Source organism: Octopus bimaculoides, chromosome 2 (genome assembly GCF_001194135.2).
Source record: "Octopus bimaculoides isolate UCB-OBI-ISO-001 chromosome 2, ASM119413v2, whole genome shotgun sequence".
Taxonomy (NCBI): domain Eukaryota; kingdom Metazoa; phylum Mollusca; class Cephalopoda; order Octopoda; family Octopodidae; genus Octopus; species Octopus bimaculoides.
In genome coordinates this window covers 23398502-23409506 of record NC_068982.1, presented here as the reverse complement: position 1 = coordinate 23409506, position 11005 = coordinate 23398502, and the positions used below count along the sequence as shown (strand labels likewise).

The following is an 11005-nucleotide window of genomic DNA, read 5'->3' as shown; positions in this document are numbered from 1 at the left end:
AAGCAACGGTTGCGTGTATTTCATAATATGACTAAATTTCATAATATGACTTTGCCAAAATATTGGTTTCCACATACGCTTTTTGATCACAGTTTTCGCAAAACAAAATACTCCCGCACGCACTCGCACACGCACTCGTGCACGCATACACAATCACACACACGCACACACACACACGCACACACACACACGCACACACACACACAGTCAGGAATATACATATAGATAGATAGATAGATAGATAGATAGATAGATAGATAGATAGATAGGCAGGCACACATATGCATGGTATGGGAGAGAACTAGTGTCAAAATAAAGTATTTATCCATAGACCAGTTATTAAAGTGCTCGATCGAATTTGATTGAAATGAGCATTGCATGATTCAGTCAGATACTGCTATCTCTATCCCCAAATCCTTTTAAGTTTTCTCTTCTCTCTCTCGTTTAACATTTAAACCTATCCTTGTTTTCTTTTTAAATTTCATGGTTTAATTAATCAAATAAATTACATACTAAAGGATTTTATTCACCAGTATATATACTACCGTATTCTATTGTATGTTGCCATAGTTTTGCCAGAAGCCATTTAGCTTATTTAGAGAGAAAAATACTTTTGGCGCCCGTTTTCAACATCACTGACATTGCTGGACCAATGCCTGTTCACAAAACGAGCAATGGCTACGGAAATGTTGTAAGCCGGTGTCGCAATGTCTGGGCTGTATGCACAGCGAGTCAGCACTTCCAGCTTCTCACGTTCACAAGTTTGTGCTTGGTCACGTTGGTAGTGTGTGCTGGGACATCCTCATTTTGTAAGGCTGCGCATATTCCATTCACCAATTCCTCGTAGCAGGCTTTCAAAGCGTCGTATAATCGCTTGAATTGTTGAGCATAAAGTTTAGTGTTCATACCATAGCCATCTGGAACATGCTCAAAGTGTAACACCATACGCACCCTCTAAATTGCACCAATCAAACAGTATAACCTCTTCACACCTTTCCCGTTAAACCCCAAGTTCTAAAAATTTGCTGGAACCAAGCCAATGATATCTGTCGTTGGAATTACGAAAATAGATCCATTTTTCATCCTCCGTTATAATTCAACGTCAAAATGGGGAACTCGAAGATATGCCAGCAACTGTTTTCAAATTTTCACACGTCATCGAGTCTCCCCATTGGTTAATTCATGAGGATCTTCTCGATACTATCTGTTCACAAGGCCGAGCATATAGAGGTGTGGACTGACGGTGCTTTGTGAAGGACGAAGCACTGCTGATAATGTACGAATGCTTGTGCTTAGTTGTTCCTCTTATTCTACCTAGGTCTCATCTTCCCCGATACAAGGTCTCCTTGACCTCGGTTTGCCTTCTAGGCTGGTGTCGACTCCCTTGAATTGTCTAAACCAGTTTTATGTCTCATGTTCGTTGAGAGTACCTGGTTTTTCCATACACATCATGAATTTCTTTTGCCGCTGGCGTTGCACTGTGCACAGGTAGCGTAAAGTGGTTCTAATTGTAATTTTTCATTACTCATTTTCAAAGCTGTAAAACAAAGATTAACCAATTAATGTTCATATGTTATATGTCAAAATAAAGAATGAGCAATTCAGCAATGATGGACCAATTAGCTGTACCAAATTCATGATAAACCGTGGAGATACAAGATGACAAAAATCATCAGTGAAAATCTGTAAACACTTTTGACTCAACCTGGTGAAAGGAAGATAAATTAAGAAATATGTTTATTGTGAAGTCATCTTGAATGCAAATACTGTACAATGTACAGTATATACTGAATTTGCTGAATATGAGATGAAACATATTAACATATTTAATTAAACGTTTCTGCTTCGACAATATTAACAGATTAATTATTAAGTCTTTGCTGAGAAAGAAAATCTACATTTCAATAATTTCCTTAATTAAAAATCGTCTGATATATCATCTATTTTTTCTGAAAGTGAAAATAAGTAGAAAATAAATACATTTCCAATTCTTTCAAATAATTACTTTATTTAAATTGAAAATATTTTGTATTTAGAATAGAATTTTAAATGATCAAACAATTTAAATTTCAAACTTAAGAAACTTCACGGCAGAAACACATGACTCGCACTTCTATTTTTCTTCACTGTCCATTTCATCCTGGAGTCATCACATTATTGCCTTTTTCGCCCCTAGATACAATTCGAGACATTTTAGGCTTCCCGCTGTGTACAATTCACCATAGAAACCAGGAAACCGGGCCCATGAGCCTGGCTAGGTTTTTAAAGGGCATATGAATAAAATATATATGTATGTATGTATGTATGTATGTATGTATGTGTGTGCGTGTGTGTGTGTGTGTGTGTGTGTGTGTGTGTGTCTAAAGGTGGTTATTGCTGGCGCCGTGTGATCTTCTATCAAAGAAAATATGTTGTTTTCTTTTTCTATAATTTACTTAGATACCTATATGTTCCAGCTTGCTCCCGTTGTTCCTGTAACCACTCTCAACCGTCCCCTAACCACCACCAGATCAACCACACTGCTCGTGCGAGTAGCCGCTTGCCGCGAGGCTTTTGCCTTAGGCAACAACTCCCAAATATAAATAAAATAACCCAAGTAATAAGCAGCAGTAACACTCACGCAGCCCTTCAGTATATTTGAGCTTCTCAGCTTCTACAACTGAACTACTGTTAAAGTCTGTTTTGTCCCCTCTTTGTACCCCAGTCTCGCGATCCCATCTCTCTCTCTCTCTCTCTCTCTCTCTCTCTCTCTCTCTCTCTCTCTCTCTCTCTCTCTCTCTCTCTCTTTATTTACTTATTTATGTATTGCCAACTAGCGAATCACAGGGGTCAGGAGTCGGGTCGTATGTGAGTAAACCGGCTACACCATAGAGCTTGCTCTGTGAGGAGGGTGCTCTTTTGCTATTTAATCACCCTATAAGATTCAATACGAGACATTTCAAAGTGAGCATGAACTCTGCAGATTTATCGGCCATCCAAATAAGCCACTCTCGTTATTAGCTGCGTTGCCAAAGAAGCCCTTACTCATTCAAGACAGCAGCAATAACAACTCCGCTGCCCTGTCTTTAAGGAAAAAGGCTTCGGGAGTAAACTTCGATGATAAATCCGGAGTCGGAGTCCCTAGGGCAATTCGGCGCTGTAAACAACCTCGTTCTGGCAATTCTTGCGGCCTCACTGGTGCCTAGTCGTATTAGCCACGACCTTTCCCTTGATAACACTGGTGGTGGTGGAGAGGGAAGACGTGGTGCATGGGCAATTACCGATCTCCTGTCAAAAACTGCCCAGGCCTGCGCCCCGGAGAGGACGCTCCAGCGGCATCTAACCGCGACGATAAAACACGGAAAGCAGCAATCTACCAGTTTTAAGCCATCTGTCGTTTGATGTGGGCAACATTCACGGAATGTATGAAGGTGTCAAAAAAGCCATCAGAACGAGGATGACCTCATCTTCTTTTCAAGGACGTCTCCAAGAGAGATATGAAATCACTTGATCTGGACATCCTGAGATGGGAAAAGTTTGCAAATGATCACCCATGCTGGAGACCAGGAACTCGCCACCAAAGAAAAGTAATCTCATTTGCACGATAAACCAGCAGCGCCGACAAATCGTCTCCAAATGCAGTTACCGTATGCGTGACTGCCAATCTCATGTAGGCTTCTACAGACAACGCAGACACTACACCACCATCAGCAGCTGAAACGATTTCTTCGAGCGCAGATCCATGACCTCTCGTGACTGACGGATGCCCACTACTAAATCTTGTTAGTACCTATGACCAGAAATGCATTAGGCTATGAACCTACATATTTACACAAAGAACTTCAAATACTAGAATTTTCGAAGAAAGCGCAAAAGAAACTGAAGTGGATTCTCCAAATCCAATCTATTTGCAGTACAGTGAAGATTTTGTAAAACACTCCAAAGATTTTGCATCTGAAATGTTTACATGAATGGATACACAAGTTGGCTGTGTGCGTCGACGGTCCAACCAACACACCCAATCGCCCACATATTTACAAACACACAGAAGTCTCTAAAAATGTCTTATCGCCTTGACAGCGACGGGCTCGAACTCACCTGAAAAAATTTTTTTTTATAGTCAAAAGAAACGACATACTCATATACATAAAGCATAGCACAATACCTTTATTCTGGCAAGATTGTATTTTAAATATACACTTTATAATATGTGGAACACCATAGAAGCCAATAACAACACCACTGGTGAAAACTGCACTAAAATATCGGTAAGCTATTTAAGGATAATGCATGTTGAAAGAAATATATCAGTAATCTATTTTGGGTATAATGCATGTTGAAAGAAGACGGCAGATAATGAGTTTATACCTCTGTAAAATATAACAAAACATTCATAGTGACTCTAGTTAGCAAGCTCTTGAGCTAAAACACGAACTCAGAAAACTGAGTGAAAAACTCTTTTTGAAAGAGCATGAATAAGTCGCAAGTTTGCTTCCAACCCACAGTCGTTATACATAGAATTGAAGAAGGGAAGCATAGATATTAATCATTCTGCTCTAAAATTTGAAATGTAAACCTTAACACATCGTGGGGAAATGCAGTTAGGAGAGAATACTGTACCATCACTGACAGTAAAATATGTACAAGTAACCCGGAAAAATTCACTATAACTGTAAGCAAACTGCATAATAACAGAAGACCTAAAGAGTGGATATTAGATCAAGAAGCTGACACTTTACAGAAAATAGTTAATATCTATACACATCAGGAATATAGAACGTCATAGTGACATTCAAAACTGGATTGCTATAGTACCAAAGAGCTGACAGAAGACGATTGGCCTTTTTTGCCTAAACATTATGAACAAACTGTACACAAGCTACCTCAAACAATTCCACCAGGATAATAAGGAATGCAGCAACATATTGATAAGCAGGCAGGTGCAGAGAACAACTTTTGATAAAGAAAGCTGTACTGTCTGACGTAAGAAAGCAACGCCGAAACTTTGCGATAGTATCATTGCTTGATAATAGGCAAGTGATTGATTCTATTCCCCACTCATAGTTGCTCAAGTGTTTACATTTGGAAAATATACCTGCTACTATAGATGCTACCGTTAAGAGGCTCACAAAGACATGAGCAACAATTCTCACACTTGCAACTAAATGTTGTATGATCGTCTCCATTGTCATAAATATTTCAAAGGAAGTATTCGAAAGAGATAGTGTGATTCTGTTTATATTGTGCATTAAATGGATTATCATTCAAGCTACAAAAATGAAATGGCTACATGCTATGATCTTCAACAGCTAGAGTTATTAATGTAATACATAATTTCTTTGTTGATAACCTTAAGTTTTATGCTAAAACTGGTAATGATGCCAAACGCTCTAGTTAATAACATTCCCAGCTAACAGAGGAATGGAATTTGGCCAAAATAAATGCTAATATTTGATTTCTGAACGTGGAAAACTAGTCCCTTATACACGAAACATGTGCATCAATGGTCTTACTATCTCTCCTGTTCCCCACAAAGAACACTACAAATAATTCGGCATTGATGAAACAATATTATACGTAGGTGTTGTGAATAAAGATGGAATGACAGAGGAATAATATACAGGACTTAGAAAAATATGGTTTCCGAACAACACAGTATCCCAGAAAGAATTAAAACCCTCTGTATCCTGTCATAAACTGGAAACTTCCACAGAAACAATAATATCGACAAAAACTGTTTAGAAAGAGGTCAATGAGGTAGAGGTATATATCAAAGCAGACAGCCTACGAATATCGTTTAATGTTTATCAGAGAGCACATGCTAAAGAACTTCAGCAAAGAAAAGGTCTAGTGCTGAAAAGCGAAGCTATCCTTTGCCTATTTCTCGGCAATGAGATCCTCATCGCGATATATGCCGCAAAAAGATCTGGATGTGAAACGTTCGACATACCAAACTAGACTACGCATGGGTATATTTTCCGAAAGACTTGAAGAAGACAACAATAGTGACATGAAGTAGAGCCTTTCTTGGACTCGTGAACGCTATATCACATAGGGGTATACTTTTGCTATCCAAGAATATGAAACACTTGGTACCACATGATGCAACGACAAAATGCAGATTATATTATACTTCTGCTTGGCACCACTTCCTGGCAATCTTTTTGTACCTGTAAGTTAGTAGTTCGACAAAGTTAACCAAAAGAAAATGTACCAGACTTTAAAAAAATATAAGTACTAGGATCGCATGAATGACAGATGTAATAGAAAAAGAAAACCGTGTGTATATATATATATATATATATATATATATATATATATATATATAGGTGTCAACGACTTCAAACATTGTTCCATTCACAAGAATGTTTGATTCACAATATATTTGTCCTGGCACGGGAGTAAATATTTTCCCCAGACTAATTGTAAGTGCGCAACGTACACATGCAGGGGAAAATCTGCCCATTAAATGTTGCATACCCCCCTTTGAGTGTGCCAACAAATCACCATCATCAGCATAAAGTGATTCTCTAACAATTATTTTGCAAGTCTTTGCTTTGCAGTTAAACCGGGTCAAATTAAACATACGACCAGATGTCCGAAATCTGATTGCGATTCTCCTGTTGCAATCCTTGAAAGCATACCAACATAACGCAGCAACATAAATAGAGAAAAGTGTAGGGGCAGGAATATCTCCCTGTTTGACACCGTTGTCCACCGAAAATTTATGAGATAGCTCACCATTAAAGACTACCTAACATTTCCTGTTTCTGTGTAGCTCCTTAAAATGCTAACAAAATAGGTTGGACAACCAATTTACACAAAACAATCCGCAGTGTCTCCCTGTTTACCGAGTCAAATGCCTTAGTTAAATCCATGAAAACCTGGTATTCTTCTAAGCACTTCTCTTGAACCTGGCTCACAGAAAATATCATGTCCATTGTTCCTCGCTCAGATCTAAAACGACAGTGTTGTTCAGGAATCACATGTGGACAAACATTATCAACAAGACAATCTAACATGATCCTTGAAAGTATCATCCCGGTATGTGCCAGGAGAGTTATCCCTCTAGAATTACCACACACTGCTTTTGGGCCCTTAACCTTGTATGCAGAGACTAGGATGTCATTTATCCATTTCTGTGGCACAGAAGATTCATTCCAAACTTGAGTAATCAGGTTATGTATTTCAGATGAAATATGATCCCCACCAGTTTTCAGAATTTCAACTGGAATACCATCCAATCCAGGAGCTTTACCTGGCCTCAGTTTATATAATGCCAGATTTACTTCTTCAATGGAAGGTGTGTAATCCATGTGTTGCACTATCTCTCTTTGCGGAATGTTGTTTTGTTGTTACTGTCCTGTTTTTTTTTTTACCACTTTAAATAAAATCCAAATTTTATTTAATTTGCTTTGCGGGAAAGACTGTTTTAACGAAGTCGCCTCTTGACACTAACTTCGAAACGCAGGGTAGATAAAACAGGAGACAACTGATGAAGGGAATGTTCTTTATGCTGCATGTCTTGTTTCTCTATTTGTTTCTTTCGTTGTACGGAAAAAGTTCGTATTCTGTGTTTTTGTTTTTTATGTTCTCGTGTCTCATTTTGTTGACTTTGTTTTTGATGTCCTGTACACAAATATGCATGTATATATACATATATATGCAGGTATGTATGTGTGTATGTGTGTTGTGTGTGTACACAGAGACAGATAGATAGATAAATACATAAAAGGCAAACAGACAGACACACAGACAGAGAGCAGAGAGACAGAAAGAGAGACAGGAAGATAGATTGATAGATAGAAGACAGACAGCCAGACAGATAGATAGAAGATAGACAGACGGACAGAAAGACAGACATACAGGCAGAGAGCAGACAGATAGACAGATAGATAGATAGATAGATAGATAGATAGATAGATAGATAGATAGATAGATAGATAGATCGAAAGATAGATAGATAGATAGATAGATAGATAGATAGATAAATAGATAGATAGATAGATAGATAGATAGATAGATAGATAGATAGATAGATTGATAGATAGATAGATAGATGGATTGATAGATAGATAGATTGTAAAACATTCAGGGAGGCCGGCAGATAGATGGACAGTTAGACAGGTATGCATGAGTTTTCTTTCGAAAAATTTCAAAATATAACTTTATACATTCATACATGCAAGCATTCATACATACATACATACAAACATACATACATGCATACATACATACATACACACATCATTAAGGTCGGCTGTCCTCCTTATGTGTATATCCCTTCGAAAATCAAAGGAGATAACTACGGACAACTGCTTCGAAATCTGTAGTTTCTATATCCTGATTGCAAATTTACATTTATACCCATAATAATTGGTTTAGTAAGTAAATGCATAATTATCACTCTGGATAAGCTTGTATTTTCAGAAAAAGGAATCAGCAAAATTCTTCGCACAGAATAATTACAATCTGTAAGCGGAACAGTAAAACAATGCAAGACGTTTCTCAGATTTAAAATGTGAGTGGTTTTGTTGTCTATATTCCAAAGATGAGCGGTGTATCATTGTTGGAAACCAACTCCTTCTTCAGAGGAAGAATTTAAATAAAATACAACGCGGGTTGATGAACCGTAAGACGTGTGGCCAGAACCTCCTGGAAAATAGCCATAGCGAGGGAAATTCCACAGTTGAATTAGAACAGTCACAAACAGTGAAAGAAGACATGCACCCAGCACCAGAGCTGAAGACACCTCCGAAAGGGGGTGGCCCCGCCACGTCAAAACGGTAGAGGAGTAGGGGCCGAAACCGGACGTGGTTCCTCCTGATGATGTCTTGAGCTAACTGGATCCTATAAAGGAGCTGTTGTGGTAGCAGACCACGAAACATGGTTGAAATTCCTGTACATACATACAAACATACGTAAATACACACACACATACACATGCACAAATATATACATACATACATACATACTTACATACATAAATACATACTTCGATACTCTTTATCACCGACGTAAATTTCTAACCAACGAAGTCTTATACTTGTTACACGTATAGTCTTCACTCTTAGACTAATATATATTTTTTTCTACTGGATGCACAAGACCCTAAATCTTAGTCGATGAGATCTACCACAGTACGCCACTGGTACTTAATTTATCGACCCCGAAATGATGAAAGGCAAAGTCGACTTCAGAGGTATTTGAACTCAGAACATAAACACAGACGAAATACCGCTAAGCATTTCGCCGAGCGCCCTAAACTTTTTGCCAGCTCGCCGCCATAACCTAAATACATATTAAGTAACAATAACCAACACGTGGTTTACCTTTCTTAATTGTTGTGTGCATTATTTAATTTATTTTTATTTTATTTTATCAATATTATTTCCAGTTACCAAAATTTCATAATGAAACTTTCCAGTTCTCACTTTTAGCCTTCAGTCCTCTTGCTCTCAATTCTTTCACTCCGGTCCATGATATATTAAAAAAGAAAGCGCTCTCAAATTTAACAACACAGCAGATTTCATTGATGTTAGGAGAATGCTACAACTTTATGTATGTTAATATTTCTAAATATTAGTCGATTTGCTGAAGTTGAATGAAATATTTATAGATATTATATCTATAATATTCTTTACACGAATAAATATTAACTGATGTAACTATACTTTTATAGAATAAATGTGATACATTTAATAATATTTTGATGTAATATTAACTTAAGCATTTTAATCTGCTCTATAATTTTTAGATAATAAGATAATTTTTGTTTTCGAGCGCCATATTTTGTAGGAGAATCGATTTGTTTACTAGCTTAACACATGATGTTGACTGACATATCTAGGTTATTTTACATGATTTACATTTGCAAATCGTTAAACATTCACATTGTAAGCATTTTTCATGCGCATGTAACAGCTTTCACTATTGATTCAAATATTAATTGCAGTATTGTTTTGCGTAAATAAGATGAGAAGATAAAAATTAGTATTGTGAATGAAAGCAAAATTAAGCCACAGTTAAACAGGAGCGTGAACAAAGTGCCTTCATATTGACATACGATATAAGACAAAAAACATAAACAGTGATATCAATAATAGTACATAGGCAAAATATTTTAGAGATGCACAATCAATGTGTTTTCAAAAGATACTTTAAAATCGGATTCCATAGTTCTTGTATAAAATGCCAAGGAATGGGTGAATTACTTGTGCATGTTTTTGAATGCTTCTAGACAATCGAGTAAGCGAAACAAAATAATCCTTCTTCAAAATCTAAAAAAGGAAAATGTGACGATATTGAAAGGTCCGCATGATTTGCAATGCAGTACATTTATAGAACCAGTTATATACTCCAATCAGCAACTAATAAGAAATGCTTTACATCTCGAATGTTTAACTTCAAAATATATACTGTAACACTTCATCTCATTCTTTCCATATATATTGACCTATTACAAGTTATAACAATGACAGAATATTTTCCGCTTTTGATTAACTGTGATAAAATTCATTAATAATTTTACATAAAATTGGAAATTTTCGATTAATTCAATGATGTATGAGACTCCTAGCAAATGATCTATATAAAACTCACTATGATATTATTAAACTTTTGCTGGAATAACTTCGATATATATATATATATATATATATAATTAAGATTCACTTGAATTAGGTACTTAAGTTTAGGCACCCATTCAGTCACATATGCGCACAACTCGAAGTGAGCAAAATGAAAATACTTAAGAGGATGTCAAGTCATAATGACATACGACTGTTTCAAGCGGCTACATTTAATTCAAAAATGCAGGCATTGCATGCCATCTTTAATTGCAACAAATATGGATTTTCAACAGTCAAAATATATGTTTTATCAAATATTTTATCAGAGCAAGTGAATGAAAGAATTTCATATTGCCACTGTTGCAGCAAGAATAAACTAAGAGAAGAACAACTACAATTTCGGAGTGGCAAGGAATGGAACACAGTGGGGGTCATAGGATTGCTTGATTATATAT

At 36.8% G+C, this 11005-nt stretch overlaps 1 protein-coding gene across 1 annotated transcript in view; it reads right to left on the bottom strand.

The window, feature by feature from the left end:
• The window catches only part of LOC106868114 (uncharacterized), a 49067-nt gene extending 41772 nt beyond the window's left edge, over positions 1–7295 (bottom strand). The window contains exon 1 of the mRNA XM_014913243.1: positions 6831–7295. Coding sequence (XP_014768729.1) covers positions 6831–7295 — 465 coding nt within the window. The remainder of the gene's footprint in view (positions 1–6830) is intronic.
• Positions 7296–11005: the final 3710 nt, after the last annotated feature.